The 22,444-nt window shown below is 31.1% G+C and overlaps 3 protein-coding genes and 1 pseudogene across 4 annotated transcripts; 3 read left to right on the forward strand and 1 right to left on the reverse strand.

Annotated features, from left to right (window-relative positions):
• Positions 1–1,290: 1,290 nt before the first annotated feature.
• Positions 1,291–6,588, forward strand: LOC111285601 (inner membrane protein PPF-1, chloroplastic-like; annotated as a pseudogene). Its single transcript, XR_016342671.1, has 11 exons — positions 1,291–2,046; positions 2,147–2,257; positions 2,367–2,441; positions 2,532–2,592; positions 2,931–3,004; positions 3,110–3,214; positions 3,699–3,806; positions 3,900–4,003; positions 4,705–4,854; positions 4,940–5,063; positions 6,070–6,588. The product of XR_016342671.1 is annotated as an inner membrane protein PPF-1, chloroplastic-like (transcript).
• A 4,906-nt stretch (positions 6,589–11,494) lies between these two features.
• Positions 11,495–12,704, forward strand: LOC111285319 (osmotin-like protein). The gene has a single exon (XM_022874697.2). The coding sequence runs from the start codon at positions 11,726–11,728 to the stop codon at positions 12,485–12,487; it is 762 nt and encodes a 253-aa protein (XP_022730432.2). The 5' UTR covers positions 11,495–11,725; the 3' UTR covers positions 12,488–12,704.
• A 3,894-nt stretch (positions 12,705–16,598) lies between these two features.
• On the forward strand, positions 16,599–20,245 carry LOC111285751 (ubiquitin-conjugating enzyme E2 13). Its single transcript, XM_022875343.2, has 6 exons — positions 16,599–16,756; positions 16,863–16,965; positions 17,792–17,889; positions 17,967–18,067; positions 19,157–19,234; positions 19,770–20,245. Exons 1-6 carry the CDS (start codon positions 16,714–16,716, stop codon positions 19,845–19,847), a joined length of 501 nt encoding a protein of 166 aa, XP_022731078.1. The 5' UTR covers positions 16,599–16,713; the 3' UTR covers positions 19,848–20,245.
• Positions 20,246–20,284: 39 nt separating this feature from the next.
• DSI-1VOC (dessication-induced 1VOC superfamily protein) lies at positions 20,285–21,680 on the reverse strand. Its single transcript, XM_022875937.2, has 3 exons — positions 21,390–21,680; positions 21,128–21,290; positions 20,285–20,891 (listed from the first exon to the last, which is right to left on the reverse strand). Exons 1-3 carry the CDS (start codon positions 21,512–21,514, stop codon positions 20,751–20,753), a joined length of 429 nt encoding a protein of 142 aa, XP_022731672.2. The 5' UTR covers positions 21,515–21,680; the 3' UTR covers positions 20,285–20,750.
• Positions 21,681–22,444: the final 764 nt, after the last annotated feature.

Here is a 22,444-nt window from a genome sequence, read left to right on the forward strand (position 1 = left end):
CAATTATCCTTAATTGAATGTATGCGAAATATGTAAACTGGGTTAAATTTTTAATAATGAAAAATGTTAAATGATGATAAATTCTCTTTAACGTATTGTTTGAAAGTAATTCCACCAGTTTTTTTTTTTTACTATTTTGTAAAAAATAATATTTAAAGCAAACTTTTTGAACGATGATACATACATTTATTATTGAATAAATATTAAAATATAATTTTATAAAGTATTAATTTATATTATGATGGGTTTCTTAAATATTTTTACTTGAGATGAAGTTTCATTTAACTAAATAATAACTCACTTTATGTACCAAAATTAAAATAATAACTCATGTTTATTATTTCGCCCACGTGCTTTATTGTTTTCACTCGACCGTAAGTTATTGTTTTTATCATTACGAGATAAAAAGGTAAATATATATATATATATATATATTAATATAATGTAGTGTTTGATATTTTTTGTAAGATTATTATGATAATATAATTAATAAGATAATTTTATTATAAAAATAATATTTTTATTTGTGATTTAAAATTATTTTGTTTGGTTAATAATCATAAATATTTAGTAATTAAATGATATTGTATAGGATATTATTAACAATTAAATATTATTTTGTTTAAAAGTACGAAAATAATTATGTATATTATAATAATTATTTAAGTTAATGATTTAATATTATTTAAAAATAATAAATTATAAAATATTAGTAACATTTATTTATTTTGTAATAAAATAAAATAAAATAATTTAATAACTAAATATATTTATTGATAGTAAACTAATTTTATAATATAAATTATGTAAAAAATGTTTGAATTAAAAAATAAAATTAATCTATTAAATTCATATTAATTTTATAATAAAAGAAAAACAAAAAATATTATATTGTATATAAAATATAAAAAAACATAAATAATTTTTTTAATTATTACAATAAATATTAAATTTAAAATATAAAAATTTATAAAATAAATAATTATAATTTTAAGAAAAAATAAATTTTTAATTCATAAATTAAATCAATAATATTAATTATTTTTATTTTTATATATCATTTCACTTCAATAATAATAAATTTTTAACAATTTTAGATGAAAATTAAATTATTTTACAAAATATTGATCTAATTATTAATGATAATTTAAAAATCATCGTCACGTAAAACCATCAAATACTTATCCAACATATTAATTTAATCATCATATATAAAATCATTATAATTTTTAAAATAACTATACCATATCAAATATTATCTAAAAATGAAGTGATTAAATTACTAACATAACACTACCTAATAATTTAACTAATTAGATTTAAGTAAAAAAATTCCATTTTAATTTTTAAAAAAATCATTTTGAGTCAATTGTGATTTGATTTTGTACGGATAGACCAGTCCAATTTCTTAGAGAAGGCAAACACATAATATATTCCATTTTCTTTCCCATCCCAATTTGGGCAACCTGACGTGGACTAATCTTACTGGCTGAAAACATCCACCGTTAAGAAAGTCGCGCCCAGGATCTTTTGGAGGTTCATTTCATTTCAACGAACCACAAAATTTAGGATAATTAAAAAAATACTCTAATTCTCTACCGAAAACCTCATCTCCATTCCTCTCCCACTCATGACTCTCTGAAAAAAAAATATCTTCTCTTCAATTCCTCCCTTTCTTTCAGAGTCCTTACATCAAAGAAAAATCCATGGCGAGAACTTTGATTTCATTACAGCCGTTCATCGGCACTCCGCTTCCATCATCAACAATCTTTCGCCATGGTGGCCTCTACACGCTCCCTCACCGTAGACTCGCCTTGTCCACAGTCCGTCTCAGCTTCAACGAAATCCCTCCTATTCCCTCATTCTACTCTTCCGTCGATTTCCAACCATTTTTTACCAAAGTCGAGAGTCTTCTATACACTCTCGCCGACGCTGCTGTTGCGGCCGATCCGGCCGCCACAGCTGCCGGGTCTACCGACGTAACCGCACCAAAAAAATGGCGGCTGGTTCGGCTTCATATCCGATTCGATGGAATTCGTTCTAAAGGTAAAGCTTCTCTCGTACATATAAACACATAATCGAGAAATCAATCAAGTAATTAATTAACTAACTAATTATTTGTTGATTTGTTTTGGTTTTTTTTTAGGTGTTGAAAGATGGATTATCGGCGTTACACATGCCCTACGCGTATGGATTTGCGATTGTATTGCTTACGGTTATAGTTAAGATTGCTACATTTCCTTTGACAAAACAGGAAGTTCGAATTTGGTTTGACTTGAATTTAGAAAAAGAAAGTGTTTAAAATTTATCTGTGGTTTTGACTTTCTTGATTCGATAATTAACTGTTAGTTGACAATGGTTGTTAGGTGGAATCAACACTAGCTATGCAAAATCTTCAACCAAAAATAAAAGCTATCCAACAAAGATATGCCGGCAATCAGGTAATACTGAAGTTTGAATTTGAGTATTTAATTGTTTCTTGATTGGAATGGTTCGTTTTGATTTAATTGTTTTCTTTTGGTGTTATATAGGAAAGAATACAACTGGAAACTTCTCGCTTGTATAGGCAGGCTGGGGTTAATCCCTTGGCAGGTATCCTTTAGGTTGATCACGTGGGGTTCTGCTTTTTTTTGGTATTCCTTCAAATTTAACTTGTTTTGGAAGTTTGTTCTTTGCTTCTTTGGTATTTTAGCGTATTAAATCTGGTGAGAAAGAGTTTATGACGGTGGCGTGGCAGTTGATTTGAACTTAGATGTTAGTAGTATTATCATATTATGTTAAAAGAAAATGAATATGAATTGGTAACACAAAGGTATCTTGTGCCATTCTTTCTCTTTAGGCCTTTTGCGTCTCTTCATTTTCTGGAGGTCTTATGGCTGTTAGCTTCATGGGATGATGCTCATCAATATCTTATTTCTTCTTCTCTGCAGGTTGCTTCCCAACTTTAGCCACTATTCCAGTCTGGATAGGCCTGTATCAGGCTCTTTCAAATGTGGCTAATGAGGTAATAAAGTGGTTGACGTAGCATAGCATTTTGAGTGATGTGTGAAAACTGTTTTACATGTTAAAAAACTTTTATTGCTGATTGCTGCAAACTTTTTACTCAAAGGGACTGTTGACAGAAGGTTTCTTTTGGATCCCTTCTTTGGATGGGCCAACTACAATTGCTGTTCGACAAAGTGGGTCTGGAATTTCTTGGCTTATTCCATTTGTGGTAATAAACTTGCTTCCCAAACTTATAAGTTTTAAGGTTAACAATTCTCTTTGTTGTTTTCATAGATTTCAACATTTTAGGTTACCTTGCTTATTTATTGCATCTTATCGAACTTATTTGTGACAATTCTCTATTTTTTTCTGAAAAATCTATAGAGATGTTAAAGAGACTGTACTTGTTTTATTTATTTTAGCATTTTTGGCATTGATATATTTCTTAGGAGCAAGATCACTATTTGTTAAGATTGATTGATTAGGTTTACTTTATGGTTTGTAACACCTTCACCTTTGGTTGCCAGTAATCATATTAGCTACTAAACATGTGTAAAGATATGATTTAACCGCATTTTACCTAGCTGAGATTGGACTAGGAATAGCAAACTAGAGATTTCGGATATAGCTTTTGTTGATCAGGCGCGGAGACCATGTTATATCTTAAGTTCATTTATCTGGTATGGTTATTTAACATATAAGGTCTCATGCAGGATGGCCATCCACCATTGGGTTGGCATGACACTGCTGCATACGTTGTTTTACCTGCGCTTCTTGTTGTCTCTCAGTATGTTTCAATGGAGCTCATGAAGCCTTCCCAGGTAAGAAGAATGGACTTCGTTGCTGTGATTTCATTCCTATTTTATATATTAATTTGTTAAGTTGTTTGAAGCTTTCAAATTTTCTTTTGACAGATAGATGATCCAGCCCAAACGAACACACTTCTTGTTTTCAAGTTTCTTCCATTTATGATTGGTTACTTTTCATTATCTGTTCCATCAGGATTATCAATTTAGTGGTTGGTCTCTTTTAGCAGTTTTTTTGAAACGAATAGACTTAACATATGCACTTTGCTCTAAAATATAGTTTCTACTTGTGTTACAAATGTATACTGCACAAGATGGTTTTTGTATGGTTGTCATTCTGAAGCATGACTGGAGCACTCCATATTCTTGTTCTATCCTTCTTTTCCTTGATGATGTTGTATGTGTCATCCTAACTTGATTTTTCTTGTATTCACTGTTGTTAATAATGCCTTTTCAGGTTGGATGTGTATGCACTTGGAGTTTGTATGTCTTAGCATAATTTTCTAGGCTTCATTCTGGATTTGATTAACAATCGAATTTGTGCACATGGGAATAATTTTCTCATCTTCATTGCATTTGGTTCCTCCGGATTTACTTTTGAGCACCCACCACCATTACCATATCTCCAAATCTAACTTATATGATCATTTTTCACAACGTACTCCAAAATATACGTGAATTGGTATTCCTGTTCATGTTTTCCTATTAAATTATTATAGACATGTTGCTTGTTATATCTTCTAGGTTAACATGGTTACTAGAACACCATGACTTTTTTTTCCTTCTGCTAAGTGCTGAAACACCCAAACTTGCTGTTAAAAGTACACCTTATTATTAAGCTACATATAAGGGATATCAGTTTGTCTGTATGTCCAAAACATGTTCTATCAGTTTTTGACAGTGCCATTTTCAGGTTTACAAACAACGTCCTTAGCACTGCACAACAAGTGTGGTTATGCAAATTAGGCAGTGCAAAACCTTTTGTTGATGAGAGTGCAAGTGGAATTATTACTGCAGGATGTGCAAAACGAATGGCTGCTTAGCCAGCACAGCCTGGGGATAGGTCTGTGTGCAATTTCTTAAAAGTTGTACAAGTTTCTGTTTCTGCCTCAAATTTAGCTTGTTGAAAAATAAAAGGAAATTAACAGGTTCAGACAGTTAAAAGAAGAAGAGAAGAAGAAAGTAAGCAAAGCTCTGCCAGCAGAAGAGGTTCAGACTTTAGATTCTCCATTTGATTATGATGAGGAATCAGATGAAGAGACCAAGGGCAAGGTAAATTTCTAGTTCTAGTGACTATAGGTTACTTAGAACATTATAAGGTTGAGCCTCTGAACCATGTTTGGAATTTCTCATAGATTCAGTTCTTATGATAAATGTGAGGGGAAAAATAGAATCTCTCTTTCTATATTAAAAAAGAAACATGATTGTGAAGGGCATAGTTGATACTGGTCAAGTATTACATTTTCTTGAACTTGTCATATCTTTGATCGCTTTTGAGAAGATACTGATTGCATCTTAAGATTGACAGCCGTCAAACAGATTTTTCTTGTGGGACCTTGGATTATTCTTCGTTGCAAGTTGAATTGTATGAAGTCATTAGCAACCATAGTACTACCTTTTGCTGTCATGTGTGCTTCCTCTAAAATTTTCATTTAGGACAGCAATAAAGACAAATAATGACATTGAGAAAGCTAGTCATCTTTAGGCAGAATCAAAGTTAGTTTGCCATTGCATGTCTACAGCGGCATGATCATGACCACAAAGTTTTGGCTTTGTGGTGTCGGTAGGTGGGTTCCACTGCTATAAAATCCAACATTGATTGAAATTATGAACTAAAATCAAACACTTTCTTTTGTGTGTATGTGAGTGCAAGCATGGGTATGCTATTAAGATGGGGAGGATTAATTGGTCAAATGAGGGGTCATTAACTGCAAACACACCTTATTTGTCTTACGTGCTAAATTAATCTTCTTGCATATGACTGTGGTTAACTTTAAAGCAGTATTGGTCATTCTGTTGTTCTAAACTTGAAGAATAAATCTATCAATTGTAATAATCTATACAGGTATTAGGAGGTTTGACTGTTCTATGTAAAGACACATACGACTTTATTTTAGGTTTTCAGGTAGAAGGCAGGTATTTTGATGTGTAGGTATGATGTTGTTTTCTAATATTTCATGATTTGACGTTGTGCCAACTACAGCTGTTGGATTAATGCAAATTTGAACCTTATCCATCTCTATTAAAAAGGCGATAACTAATCCAAAGTTTCCAACAGGGTGATGAGGCTCTGGAAGAAGCATATGCTTCCAGTTCTAGCAAACAGGTTCCTAATATTTCTCGGCCAAGATGAAGCAAGAGATCTAAGCGGAAGCATGCTGTTTAAGAAGATTGTATACTGAATTGTTGTAGTTTATGGTGAGTCCTGTATATCTAAAGGAATTGTATTGTTTTTAATATAGTGGCCATTTTTATGCTGGCTCATTCATTTAAGATTTATTGCAAAATCATGAAAAACTGTATGATTAAAAAACTCTGGAACCACACTCCAAAAGCCTATACCATTTTCATACTTCAGTCATTGCTCAGGTTAAGAAATTTTGGTTCATCTGTGTAACCAATAACCTCATATTTTTATCTTGTGGCATGTTAAGCTAGCTGTTAAGCATTTCAAGCCTCTATCCTGGAAAAATTTGTAATCAAGTTGTAGCCTTGTAGGAAACTTGCAGTGGTAATAGTTGCACCTTCATTACTTCCTTTGATCTGATTTGAACTTCTGAATATATTGAGTTTATAATTTATTTCCTCGCACATGAATATTCATCAATTCTTTATTTAAATTGTTTCAGCCACTTGAGGAGACGTTTATTGACATTTTTACTTTCAGTCACATTCAAGTTTCAAGTTAAGCCTGCATATCCTTTCATGTGTGAAAGAGAGTACCGAGTGCTTCTTTCTGCAAACATGGGATAGTCTATCATAGTATTTGGGGTTTTGTCTCAGCTGCAATGAATAGAGGCATTGTTTTGCAGAACGTTGTTACTAGGAAATAGAATACCTTCTGACTTAAGAAAACCAAACATACCATCCCAGAACAAACTACCCTTTACTGGTGTGTAAGCCAGAGCTAACTCATTTAAAACGTTAATGGAGAATAGGAGCATAAAATAGTACACCAGTACTTGCTTTCTGACATGAATCTTAAAAGTAAAATTCAGTTTTGTACTAGTACAAAAGCCTACATTGAGACATCTGACCTCCTATCCAAATCGTGTTACCTCATTCTCTCTCCTATATATGCTGGCTGTTGTATCTGTTGTTTTATTGCCTAGATGGTGGGCAGTGATTTCCTGCTCGGTTGGGTCCAGATGAGAATTTATGAATCTTCGTCATTTCAACCTGTTTTTTCATCTTTTTACAGATGCAAGGAGTTTTTAGTCAATAGGTTTTTGTACTAGCTAAGATAAATACAATAGTTTTAAAGCCAAAGAGACTACTCAGTGCTTACTGAGGTAGGTAATGCATTTCTAGTATGTGACCTTGGTATGGAGCTTCTGGGTCTGAGCTGGAAATGAACTGTTGGCAAATGGAAAAAAAATAAATGCATTAGAACCTACAGCAATATGTGAAACCTGCTCCATTTAGTAGTATGAAATGCATTCAGTTGTAAGCAAGAGAGAGAGAGAAGATTGCCTGATTGAATAGCTTGAACATTGATTTGGGGACCCTGGGGCTGAGAAACTGCAAGCAGGAGCCATGCTAGTAGGAGGTAGATTAGAACTTGCCCTCTCATCTTATGCAGGTGGTGGTGGCATGTCCTGCATGCTCTGGTGTGTTGGGGGACTCTTACAAGCATGAAGGAGCATTTTTATCCGATACATTTTCTGTAATCATAGCAAAACTTGAAAATAAATGTAGGAATGTTTCTTAAAGGTGTTGGGGAAGAATCCTATGCCATTATATACTGGATTGATAAGATTGAGAAATCTGTGTTTCTCGTTATTGTGGATTGACTTCTTCTATGTTATCATTTCTCATTGATCATTGCATCCATGATAAATCTATATTTATTAGAACATAGTAGTGTTAATTTTTGTTGAGTGCTTCGAGCCTTGCTGTCAGCACGGGTATCGGGGCCTGCCAGTGCAAATTCAGCTCCTCAGTTGCTGTATGTCGCTATTTGAGCTATTTTACACCCTCCATTGTGCACTGAAAATTTTTGAAGACTTAGTGAAGCAGGTAAGCTCAGCAGCCTTTTGTTATTGATTCATGTTACTAGTTGAAAAGAAGAAAGGGTCTGGTTGGAATGAAGTTACTGTGTTCAAATTTCTCTTCCTAGTTATCAAAGGCAGCATAATTTTCTTCCGCATGAGATGCCCGATGGCTGCAAATGCTAGTGGATTGAGTTGCTGTGCCTAAACTTCAAATGCCTTTGGTCAGGCGCTTATGTTTGCATTCAAGTAGGTGAGTTTCATGCATTCTCGCATGATGCTTCCATTTTGGAAACTTAATTTTTCCTGCACCCACGTATGAACATTAATTTTTCATATATATATCCAGCGAATTCTATGTCTGGATCCCAAGTACTTGATTTTTTTTTCTTTTTATTTGAAAGAAAAAGAGTCAAGACTTAATTCTTCGTGTATAAAATAGAAAGATGACTTTCTATGACCTGAAACATATAATAAAGTTTTGGTGATGAAAGCTGGTAACTGATCGATTTGTATGGTTTATTATGAATTTCTTCATTAAAAGTCAAAATTGTATATGATGGACACTTGATTTGGATGCATTAATCAGAAAAATAATCAGATTAATCTGCAAAACCACTTTGCAAGTTTCTTTTTGGCACCCAACTCTTCAAATTTAAATTAGTTTAAATGTGCAGGTTTGGGCGTTATGGACAAAAAATATTTATGGTCTATTCAATCCGTGATATGATTATCTTTACTAATGTCTCGCATTATTGGATAATCGTGTTAAAATGATTTACCTCTCAAAATAATAAATAAAAAAGTTCGAATTGGTTATTAGTTCAGAATCCTAAATGTTGGTTAGATTTTTGGAAATTATAAATTCAAAAGGATTTCAGTGTGTAATATTTCTTTTAGATGAATTAAGTAAATATGAGTTGGAGGTTAAGGGGGCAGTAAAATTAAAAAAAAAAAAAGTGGACAAGCGCAAATGATTACGGATGCTTCAGGATCAGAAAACAGTGCAAATTTTATTAGCCCATGGTAACCTCTAGCTATTCAGGTCCAAATAGGCCTGTAATCTAATCATTGGGGCAGGCAAGTTTGTGATCCGCAAGAAAAGCTACTTTCAAGTTTCAAATCTAGCAAGTATTAATGGGCTTTTTTTTTTTTTTTTTTTTCTAACTTGATAAAGAAAATATTATATACATATAATAATTATATAAATTTCATACACATAGGATAATATAGAGTAAATTGAAAAGAAAAATCAAATTTGAGAAAATATATTTGTACCATTTTTGTGTATGTAACACTTCTCCGTTACTTCAAAAAATAATAATAATAATAATCTCCATTGATAATTCTAACACGGCAATTTTGCATAACTTAAAAAACACAATGAATCAATGGAACAAGCTAATCAAGCCTTATTTCTTAGTACTTATTGTAATTATCATTAAATGTTTATTCCTTTCACCTTTCCTCACAAAAAAAGTATTATTTATATTTGAAATAGCTTGGACTAATCCTTCTTTATAATTTTTTGTTTATTGCTATTATTTCTATACAATTCAATCCAAAAATTGCTCTAAGATGTTCAATGTAGCCTGTAGTTTTGGAGTTTCGGCTTGAGTTAGCGGTTGGCCCGCTTGAAATCTGTCTTTCCCTATCTGAGTCAGACTGTTTGTGACCTTTGTCTTTATCTGTGCCCCAGAGGGAAAAAAAAAAAGGTTTTAGAGTTGAGCTCCGTGCAACGTGCATCAAAACGCGACAATTAAACTGGAGAAATCCAAAACGAAATTCAAACCATGTTTTGTTTTGACAATATATTTTTTAAGTGATGTTTGGATAAATATTAATAAAAAATTTAAAAATAATATATATAATTTTTATTTGAATAATTAAAATTAATAACAAAATTTTAATAATTTTTATTTAAATAAAAAATAAAAAAATTATTCATTATAATAATTTTTTTAATTATAATATTTTATTACTTATAATTTTAAAACATTTTTAAATTATGATATATTTATTATCTTATTTAATCTCATAATTACTGTTATATCAATAATTTTTAATCAAGAAAAATAAAAATATATTTTATAAACATACATTGATGAATTTTTTTATTATTATTAAAATTTTAGCACATTATCATATTAGTAATATATTCATATAAAAACTATTACATATAAAAAATACAATCATATAAAAGTATTACATACTAATAATAATAATTATAATATTTATTAATTACTCACATATATTAATTATTATAATAAAAAAATTTTAAATTAATCTAACATTTCATAAATCTATAAAATATTTAACCATTCATCAAAATCAAATCATCAAAAAATTATAAAAAATTTTATATTTGAAGAGATATGTGAAATTTATTTGAAAAAAGAAATAACTTTAAAAAATTTACAAAATAATTATGATTTACTTAAATTATTTTGATTAAGTTTTTTACATTAATAAAAATATAGATATAATAATCTTTTTATAAAAAAAAATTAACTTTTTTTCACTAATTTTTTCTCCAAATTGAAGTATTAAAAAAATTAAAAATTATTTGATTTCCTCATTTTTTTAATTAAAAATTTATTCAAATTAAAAAACATTTTTTATTTCATTTACTTCCATTTGCTTAATTTTCTTTTCCTTTCATTCTCTTTCCTTCAATTGAAAGATACTGTTATGCAAACAAACCGACACGAATCTCGTACACGATGTCAATTGCCTTAAAGCTTATCATTTTAGCATGTTTTTGCCAATGTTTTTCTGCCTTTAACTTGTCCGTCCCACCTCGAACTCAATGCTAATAATACTGATCTCCTCTCTCTTCCCATTTCACATTATATGTATTCTTGAACCTTAAACGTAACTCTTTTGACTTCGGTGGGTCTTTGGACTGTTTGGATGAGCTTTTTCATTCTTTTTCTTTTTGGATGATTTTGATTACTGGCTTTCGGCAAACCCAAATCATAGTCATCATTTTGCATCCGTTAAATTTGTTTCTTCTTTTTCATCCAAGGCAAGATTTATGATTATCTCAATTGTCAAGATCTTAAAACGAAAAATGCTTTAATAGGCTTAACTTAATCTAAAAAATAATTTATAATAATTACGATTTGTATATTTATATCATATTTTATATAAAAATTATATATTATAATTTATATCGATATAAAAATATAAAATATAATTTTTTATTTTATTAAATTTATATATAATAATTATTATTATTATTTTAAATTATATTATATTTATATTTTATTTTTAAATTATACTTTTATCATATCATCATATTATTTTAAAGTATCAACCTAAATAAAATATAACAAAACAAAAATCCTCATAAATCCTAGTCACTTATGATTACATTGATTAAGCTTCTAATTATTTTAAACCATTCATACGACGCTGAAAGAGCTAACCATGCTGCCAGCTAGGTTTGGGCTCCTACAAAAAAGTCTCAAGTCTATCCTCTGGTGTCTGACCATTTTTGCAGGTTTCAGTCCTCTGCAACTGGCAATCATTAAAAAGAAAAGGTTAAAAAGCCTGACACCCACTGAAAACACCGAAAAAGTGATCTTCACCCAAAAACTAATTGACGGGCAGAAAGAGAGAAAGGGTATTTCAGTCTTTCTTTAATTATACTAGTCTTCTTCACTTCTATAAGAACCAAACCAGAAGTGGCGGAATCCCATCTCTTCCCTCACTCAAAAAATGGCTTCTCCTTTGTATTTTTCTTTGTTCTTTTTTGCTATCCTTTATCTCCTATGCACCTTTGCTAAAGCTACTCAGCCTGGTCTCTTCTTAACACTTGTTAACAACTGCCCTTTCACTATTTACCCTGCTATCCAACCCAACGCTGGCCACCCTGTCCTTGAACGAGGCGGCTTCGCCCTCGAAACCCTGACTCACCGTTCCTTCCCTGCACCCACTGTCCACTGGTCTGGTCGTATCTGGGCTCGAACCGGATGCACTCACTCCAATGGCCATTTCTACTGTGCCACAGGAGATTGTGGCCACCGCATAGAGTGCAATGGTCTCGGTGGCGCCACCCCTGTCACGCTGGCACAGTTCAGCCTCCACCATGGTGGCCACAAAGACCTCTCTTCCTACGAAGTCAGCCTTGTCGATGGTTTTAACCTCCCCATGACTGTGACCCCACACGAAGGCAAAGGCCTTTGCCCTGTCGTTGGCTGCAGGGTTAATCTGCTAGCCATATGTCCCGACAAGTTACAGCTTAGGTCGCCGCCCGGTCATGGTCCAGTTGTGGGTTGTAAGAGTGGATGCCAAGCCTTCGGCACTGACGAGCTTTGTTGTAGGAACCATTACAACAGTCCTCAAACGTGTAGAGCTTCTAGTTATTCAGACTTTTTCAAACACGCTTGTCCTGCCACGTTTACATATGCCTATGATAGGCCTTCGCTCATGCACGACTGTTCTTCCCCACGTGAGCTTAAGGTTATCTTCTGCCACTAGTGAAGACAATAAACTTTGATCGACTTTCTTGTTCCAGCTGAGTTCTTGAGACAGATTTTAAGCAAACAACTTAAGATGAGGAACTTCAGTTATGTTAATTTCTAGTATTATGTTATATTCTGGTGTATGTTTGTAAGTTGGGGTCGATGAATTAATGGTGTTGAACTGTAATTGTTGAGAATCTGTTTAAATGAAATGAAACGCGTGTTGTTTTTCATTTTTCTTTCCTTTTCTTTTGAACATAAAAAAAAAGAGAGTAGATTTTGATTTTCATTCAAAAGTAAAGATGAAATGCACTTTTCAATTCTGGAGCTTAGCATCAAGTCAAAAAAATGGCATATTCCCTTCCCTCTCTATTTTCTCTCTCTCATCTTCCCTAAATCTTCTTGATGCCTTAAAAGCATTGTCCTGAAAAAGACAAAACAAAAACTGAGTTCCATCATGAAAAAATTGTCCAAGATGATGGATGGCCATATAAATATTGGAGAGTAGTGTGGTTTGGCTATACTGTTTTTTGTTTTTTTTTACGGGAGGGACTCGAATCTCTACGGAGACAATGGAAACCGATCAAGGAGTACCAAGAAAAATGGTGCACCATGCATTTGATAAGACTTTTTTTTGGGCTCTTTTTTCAAAATTCCTTTCTTCTCTTTCATGCCTGTGTTAAAGCTCCTTCACGTGAAGTGTTTCCTTTCATACCGGCCAGCGCCACTGTCATAACTTTTTGCTTTGGGCACTCTCTCTCTTTCGTTTCATGGATTACAACTTGAAATTAATGTACTAATTCCAACCACAGTTATCCAGTTTTAATTTTCGTTTGAATTTCATCATATTTTTAATATAATGTGATTATATTTATTGTAACATCAATTAAATTTTATGTCAAATCAAAATAAAATTTTTATTATAAATTTTTTAATTATAGTTACAATATTTTTTATTATTCATTTTAATTTCACTATAATAAATCTTAATATTCATCCAAATTGAACCTTAGTTACAATTGTCAATTGAATGTACACACACACACAAAAGGATCCACTCACAACTTCCTTTAATCTATCTCAAAATTTTAAATTTATTCATTAATTATATATTATGTTTTATTTAGTAGCAAGAGATTTTTAAATTTCATTTAATATATATTTTTAATATATTTAAATAAATTTATTTATATTAAATATAATAAATTCATAAAAAAATATTTTTTTTATAATTTTATAACGGATTTAAACACAAACAACAAAAAATGAGATATATTTTTAATATATCATATTAGAGAGTATAAATATTTAAAACAAAAATAGTGGGTCAAATAGAATAATTCATTTATACGTTATTAATACAACCGATGAATTTTATGTTTTTATTAAAGTAATCATATATTTCAAATTTAAATTGATTAAAATACATAATTATATTTTTAATAAACATTTCAACCGTTAAATTATATTATGAAATAGAATGTATGATATCATATTGACTTAAAGATTTCAGTAAACCAAACTGTTGAATTTTTAAAATATATTTTTTTTACAAAAATTATAAAATAATATGAAACTAATAAAATTTTTATTAATATAATTTAATTAATCACTCATGTATATGTATATAAAATAAATTTAAATTTTAACTCAATTGATATTTTTAAAAAAATCTAATTACAAGTTTGAATTTTAAATTTAATATTTGAAACTTTATTTTTTTACCGTTAGATTGAATTCTTCTATGAAAAAAATATAATAATAATGGTGTCCCTCCCCCAAGCTCCACAACAGAACAAAAGTTGTTCGGAGGTGCTGGGATAACATTAGTTTGATGAGCTGAAAAACAGGGGGGCAAGGGCCAAGTGGCTGCTACTATTAAGCTTCCGTTTTGATCGTACCTGGTTCGGTTAATTAAAATCTCCAAGTCCACGCAACAAATCTTTAACTCACGTATCGAGAATCATCTGTCTTGTTTCTTTCTTTTGTTTATTTAATCCGTTTCTTCACAATAATTTACAACTACGTGAGATTCTTTCCAGTGTAGTGCAAATAAGAGAGAAAAAGAGCATCGTGAGATAAGCTTCAACCATCGGATCGATGCTTCACCATTGGACTTTTGCCCATTGTTCTCGCCACTCATTCGGCGCTAAATAAATAAATATATATAATATTATATGAAAATTACGCAGCTTTTTAAATTTCACAATCTTTGTTGGATGAACATATTATATTAAATTAAAAATTTTAAAAATATATGTTTTAAAAAAATTTGAAACTCAAAAAATTTATAAATTTTATTTTTAAAATTTGTTAATTATATTATTTTATTAAAAATAATAGTCAAAATTGAGTTAATTTGATCAACAAATTATTGAGACAATAATTTTGAGACGAATAAAGTATTATTATAATTAAAAAAAAATGCCACCGTCCAAACATAAAAAAAGAGAGAGCTGCTTCTTACGATTCCTCAACACTGTGTTATAAAAAAAATAAAAAGACCAAATCAACCCAAAAGAAAATTCATTTGACCGTTGTACCAAGAATTTGGTAATCAAATTGGATTGATCGTTTGACTTGATTATATAGAAGTTCAATTTAGATCCAATTTTTTTTTTTTATTTCATATTAACGGATATTAGATTATGGTAATTAAAATTAAAAATCAAATACAATTGATGATAATAAAATGGTCTGTGCACAAAAAACATGGTTCCTTGGCAGAAAACACCACTATAAATAAAATAGTGATTGTTGGTTAAACTTAATTCAAGTCTTAGAAAAAAGGTAACAAAGTGTTTGCATTGTTTGAGATTTTCAACTACTATGACTACTTATAAAATTTCATGTGCATGATATTACATATATACATTGAAAATAAATGTGTAAAGTTCAAGTTATATGTTTAAATTCAAAATTTTATTCAAATTTACTCAAATTAAAAAAAAAATTATTAAACTCATTAAAAAATTTGAAAAAAAAATAAGAGGTTAATTTAAAATATAAGTGAGATATTAGTTTCAACGTCCAACTCGAATCTTATTTAATCTAAATCATATATTTATATATTATATAGTTTTTAGATGATATTATAGTGTAAATATTAAAAATTATGTTAAATTATCCATATTTTATGATATTAACACTTAATAAATATAAAAGATTCAAGATTAAATAAAAAAACATGTTTTTATTAATTTAACTTTCAGTAATATGGATGAACCTAAGTAAAAGCTGAAGCCTAATTATTGTATTGAATTTGATTTGATTTTGACAAACACGTAAAATATTAATATTATATTTAAGTTTGATCCATTTTTGACCCATACATACTTTTTAAAATGCTTCAATTTCCTCTTTGTTTAAATGTCAATGTCTATAATATATATTTTAATTGGATGAAATGTTATGGACCCGATTATACCTTTTCACATTCACTTTATTTTTTTCTCTTCTTTTGCGTGATAAAAACATAAAAAAGGAAAAAAAATATTTAATATAGAAGAGGAAACATTCATTTACACTAATAAAAATATTTTTTAATATATATTAAGTGTATGAAAAATTTTATATTCACCTAATTTCTTTTTTTATCCATTTTAATTGCACATTTTTTACATTAATTTGATGCATATTTAAATTTGAAGAATTTTCAAATAAATCAGATTTGGTTGAAAAAAATAACTGCTCTTTTTACTAATGAGATTAACCTTCTCCAGTAAAAATGAAAAAAAAAAAAAAACTTAATAATAAAACTATAAGAATGTGTTTTGTATTTGACTAAATGATAAATGATTCCATTGAAGAATCGGATTCAATTTTCATCTTTTCAGTATAATAATAATTAAAAAAAAAAACACATAATTATCACAGATTCTAATCTTTTCTTCACTTTGATTAACCACTGTAACTGCGCGTAAATTTACCTTTGCCTGGCCAGTGGAACCCACAAAGAAAACTGAAATCACAACCGTTTAATCAGCGTTATGAAGGGAAAAGACCAGAATCATATCTTTTACGCCGACTCAAGACCAAGCTTTCTGACGTGGCAACTCGTAATTCGCTTAAAGATCCAAGTATAAACAAATCCTACCGTACGTAAACCTAGCTCTCTCTCTCTCTATCCATAAATTGAAGCAAAGTGTCGGCTTTTAATTTTCTCTTAATTTTCGTATCTCTCCCAATCCCAGAGCTTTTTTCAGCTCTCTCCCATTCTTTTCTGTATTATTTCGTGTTCATATGTCATCTCAAGCCAGCCTCCTCCTTCAAAAACAGCTCAAGGGTATTTTTTTTATTTGATCGATTTCAATTTTAATGATTCCGAATATGAATTTTTTTGGGGGTTTTGGCTCGATTTTGAACCGGGTTTTGATTGATCGGTTTTGCAGATCTTTGTAAGAATCCGGTTGATGGGTTCTCAGCCGGATTGGTTGATGAGAACAATATCTTTGAATGGAGTGTTACAATCATTGGACCACCTGATACTCTTTAGTAAGTGTCTTTTTTTTTCTTTTTTTGTAAAGTTTGTTTCATTGAAATTAATTGTTTCTTATAGATTCTTTGATTTGGGTTTTGTTTGATGACATTGGATCAGGAACTGAGGTTATGATTGATGCTTCATAGGACTCTGGGTTTTGAAATTAGATTGATTTAGCTGAATTATGAATGATGCCCGAGTTGATTTTAAGGTCTTCGATTGAATTCGAATGAGATCTTGGGTTCTAAATTAGATTAGCTTGATTGAGTTTTAGGTGATTGCGATGTTTGTAATATTTGATTTTGAGTTTTACCTAGTCTTGGTGTTGCCAATTGCCATTCTGTTAGTTTCCTTGAATTGGTTGCACAGCAATTGTAAGAAAACACATTGTTTGTTTTCAGCATATATAGGGAATGACTTTGGTTAGGGGTTATTGATAACTTCTGCCATTGAGTTTCACCATTAAAACAGGGTTATGTAGAATTGGTTCAATCGAGCATGATAAATGGTAGCTTCTTAGCTTCTATTTGGAGGTTTGTTGGTTCTGAGCAGCACAAATTGTTGTTCTTATTCTTTTGGAATTTGTTCAATTGGCATCAAGGTTTCAACAATGCTGTTTGTTTGCTGCTTGGATAAGTTCCTTCCTCTGCTTTGTAGGTTATGTTATTGTAACGTGTCTTACCTTCCTGTTGCTTATTCTCCATTTACTATTACTCTACTTGAGTAATCTTGAAGATTGAATTGAGTTCTACAGGAATTGTTTTTAGGGGGGGATATATCTTCAAAATTTTTATTATTTTTACTCATTATTTCTCTTTAACATTCGTATTATAATTTCAGTGAAGGGGGATTTTTCAATGCTATCATGAGCTTTCCACCAAATTATCCAAACAGCCCTCCAACAGTGAAATTTACTTCAGAGATTTGGCATCCTAATGGTATATCTTTGTTTGTTCTGATTCTTACACCCCTTTATGTAAAGCAAGAACTAATTCTGTCTCTATGTGTATTGCAGTTTATCCTGATGGGCGTGTTTGCATATCAATTCTTCATCCTCCGGGTGATGATCCAAACGGCTATGAGCTTGCAAGTGAGCGGTGGATGCCAGTCCATACAGTATGTTTATGAAGTGTCAATTATATTTTAATTGTCCTTTGTTTGTGCTGTTCAAGTGCTAATAACATCTGTAGTGCCATAGATATGAATTTACTCAAAGTTTAACTACTTGATTGCAAGCTAGTAATTTCTTTTATCAGACAATGACGAAGATGGGGAAGAACTATAATATTCCCTACAAGTCATAAGAGATATACATGTAATTAGAAACCAAAATTTTATATGAATCTTTATGCCACTAGTAAATCATTTATTCACGCTAAAATGAAGATTGAAGGGGATGTCTTTCATGGATCATTGAGTTGGATAAAATTAACCAATGTGATCAGAATATTTTATGACCATAAAATACCTCTTAATCTTGAACATAGTTACCAGGTTCTCTCCCACCCCCTGGAACCTTGAATTGGATCTTGCAATCAGGATCATGGTACTTTTTCTGTCCAGGATTCCTCGGTACACAGTCTGGATCCCAAAAATTGGTAGTCCTGATTTTCAAACCAAAGGGGAACCACACATGAAAATTCCAAAACAAGAATGGGGAGAAAATGGGAGAAGATTAAACAGAGAACAAGAGTACACATTCTGTAATTTTAGAAATAAATAGAGAAACGAGAGAAAAGACAAGAGGAGATAGGTAGAAAGATGGAGACATATAAGGAGAGAATAGAATAAAAAAAAAGTTAAAATTAGGGTTAAGGAAAAGAAAGCTGATTTTTTAAAGGCTTTGCAGTCTATTAGAATTTTAAATATTATTCATGCTTTTAAACTTAATTAGATATTTGCACACCCACTATGTGGGTGAAAGAGAAAAAAAATTGAAAGAAAAAAGAAGTTATGTAGAAGATTAATTGTGATTCCATTGCTTTATTAGGTGATTGGCAGGTAGACACTTAAATTTAATTTGGCATTGGATAAATGTGATAACTCAAGAAAAAAAAAACCTTAAGGAATGGATTCATCTTTAAAAAGGTGGAGGTATTATCAATTAAGAATTAATAGAAATAAGGATTATCCTTTTTCTTTTCCTTTTTTTTTTCCCTGACACTGAAATTGCATTAACAAAAGTGAATTCTTACCATATGGCAGGTTGAAAGTATTGTTTTGAGTATCATATCAATGCTTTCCAGCCCGAATGATGAATCTCCTGCGAATGTTGAAGCTGCAGTAAGTGATTTTTGATTGTGTCTTGATTCATATGTTCCTTTTTTGTGCAACTTAGGGTTTTTGCTTTATGGTTTCTTATTCCGTTAGTTGCCTTTCTACTTTTAGTTTGGCTAATTGAGTTCTACGGTTGCATGCAATGTTCCTACTGAATGTTTGATGTACTGACATAGTGTCCACCCTTCTATTAAGGGCCTTAGTGTTACAAAACTTCCTTAAAAAGGCTTATTGGATTCAGCTCGTGTTAGTTGATCGCTGATTAAAATTAGTATTCAGATTATATGGGGCTGTAATGCGCACTTGTTTCTTTACCTCAGTTAAATCCTATAGTAGTTGGTATCAATTATCAATCCATTGTGCTCTCTTACCACCTCTATGGTGATCAGAATTATTCTATCATAGTTTTTCATATGTGAATAATGAATTTGAAGTTGTTGGTTGACATTGGTATCTTGTTATGGTTGACGGTCCTAAGAATCAAAACCCTGCTTTTCTATTCGTGTTTCTAACCATTAATATTTCTCGTGTATATTTGCAGAAGGAATGGAGAGAGAGGAGAGATGAATTCAAGAGGAAGGTCAGCCGCTGCGTCAGACGGTCACAGGAAATGTTATGATGTGTTGCTGGCGCTTCTGCTCTACATGTGTACCCAGGGAATGCCTTTATTTGTTGTGTGGGGAGGTGCGGTTTGATCCACCGCAGTGTCCTTGTAGAATGCCATCCGAAGTTCTCACACTTTACCTTTTTTTTTTTTTTTTACTTTTCTTTTCTTGTGGTTGGAGTAATTGTAATAACACTCATGGAACGTTTTTCTGTATTCAAAAGAGTTTTGGTTAGTGTTTGTTGGCAACCGTTCTTGTTGAGTCCCTCTTATCTTAAAGGTCATTTGTCAGGTGACTCCTCTTTGGATGGATAATTTGTCTTCTCTTAGATACTTTGATTGATCTTATTAGTAGGTTTTACCATCTACATTTGGATCAATCTCCAAAACAATAGCATTTTATTTTCTCTTTATTTTTTGAGCCGTTTTATTCATTATTCTGCCCTAAAAATACCTCTGCCAGAGAACGTAGAAAGGAAACCAATAGTTTTGGATGGAATTGATGATTCAGATGAAACCCTATTCAAAAGAGCAGAGAACAAAAATAAGTCGCAGTTTCTCATGCCCAAGTTCATTTGGCAACGTGATCCGCTCTTTCCAATGAGCTGCAGCGGTGAGAGGACAAGCCGAACAAAACAACTTTATCCCATATTAACCCCGAAGAATAGAATGGAAAATGTAAGATTAGATATGAAATAATAATAATAGCAATTAAATATATATAAAATTGAAGTCAATATTTTTATGATTATATAATAATAATAATAGTAATGCTAACTATAATTTAAACTCAATAATATATAATTCACATATCCGGTCTCAGTACAAGACACAACAAACTTAGAGCATAAATTATGATTTAACAAAGGTTACAAACGTCCCTTCTGCAAAAAATGTTTTATTTAATTTTAGTTCCATTCAATCTTGTTTTGGTGGGTGAACATAGCTTCCCATTCTCACTGTCATGCCATCAATGTCACGCACATATCCCACCTTCTGTCCCCAATCCTGCCTGTGCTCTGGCTGGCTCACGGGCACCGCTCCATTCTCCACCGCCCGCTGTCCTCCAACCATAACAACAATTGAAGCTCAAGCAAACATCAAGTTTATACACACATACATATAACATTTCATCACATTTGTTCCTTGTAAGTAATTCATTTAAGACTCAATTATTATATATATACTCATCATCTCATTATAAGTAGATTCTCCTTTTTGGATCAGTTTGAAATTAATTCATTTGAAATGAGTGGGAAAAAGAACAATATGATAACATTGTTATTGTCACAAACCTTGAATGCAGCATCAACGTCTGAGTAAACCAAGCAGAGTTCCATTGGGGGTCGTTGGCGATCAGATTTTGGGACTTGGACTACACCGGTCAGGTCATCGGTCTCGTGTTGATGTTGTCGAGTGAAGGCAATAGTGGTGTGCCCACTCTCCAGCTCTCCCCATCTGTAATTTACCTCAAAACCCATTCATGAACCAAATAAGTCAAAGCCATTGGCACATTCACAATCACACGCAAATATTTTCAAGTATGTATGTGTATACCTGTGAGACTCGTCCAAGCGACGAACATTGTAACCAAAGGCTTTTGCGTAGAAATCTACGGATTTGGCTACATCCTTCACATAAACAATCGTGTAGCCAAACGCTGGCTTCAGATTAGACGCCATTGTTTTTCTTCCTTTGATCTAAAATCTGTTTTAGTAGGACCTTTTTTTGGCTTTCATTCAGGTTTTTATTCCTTCCCCCTTTTTTCAGATGATACGAAAGTTTTCACACGTGATGAGCGATTTGGCTACACGTTGACTGCATGCAAGTATTAGCTTCTTCAAAAGTAACACCTAGCAACAGTTATGAGTTTTTTACTCGGTCAACTCTAATTTCGTGGCCCTAAATTTACATCTCATATCAGTATATGATTTTAGAAAAATGCTAAAAATCTTATAGAAAATATTATATAATTTCTTTCATTAGTATTTATTTTTTAAATTAAATAAAAAATCATTTATAATAACAATAAGTATATATATATATATTATATTAAAAGAATCCCAAAGTCCTTTATTTGCTACGTACAAAATTACTATTTTATCCTTGGATGCATAACTTTTAGATAATAATTGGGTAAATGGGCTTTCCTTTTTGGGCTTACAGCTAGTGGCATTTCAGCCAATAAATTAAATCCAAATTACTTCAAGTCCTAGTCCAAAATCAATTCCAAATTATCCACCAATGAATTTTTTTTTTAATTTCTTTGAATTATATTTACTTATTTTTATTCTTTAATTAATTATTTTATTTTGATATTATATTAATTTATTAAATTATAACTTTAATAATCATGTTATAAAAAAATTAAAATATAAAATAAATTAATTATTTAAATTCCAATAATGAAAGTTTTATTAGAAATAATGACAATTTTCTAAAATAAAATTTAAAGTGATAAGAATTTTATTGAATTCACCAAAAGTCTTAAAAATTTTCAAAATTATAATAAAATAAATTCATGAATAATTTTTTAAAATAAAATTTTAAGGTTAGTAAATATTTACTAACGTTACCAAAATATTAAGAAGGTCTTAAAACTTTTAAATTGA

The sequence above is a fragment of the Durio zibethinus genome, chromosome 6, assembly GCF_047325235.1.
Source record: "Durio zibethinus cultivar Kanyao isolate XHJ-2024 chromosome 6, ASM4732523v1, whole genome shotgun sequence".
Classification (NCBI taxonomy): domain Eukaryota; kingdom Viridiplantae; phylum Streptophyta; class Magnoliopsida; order Malvales; family Malvaceae; genus Durio; species Durio zibethinus.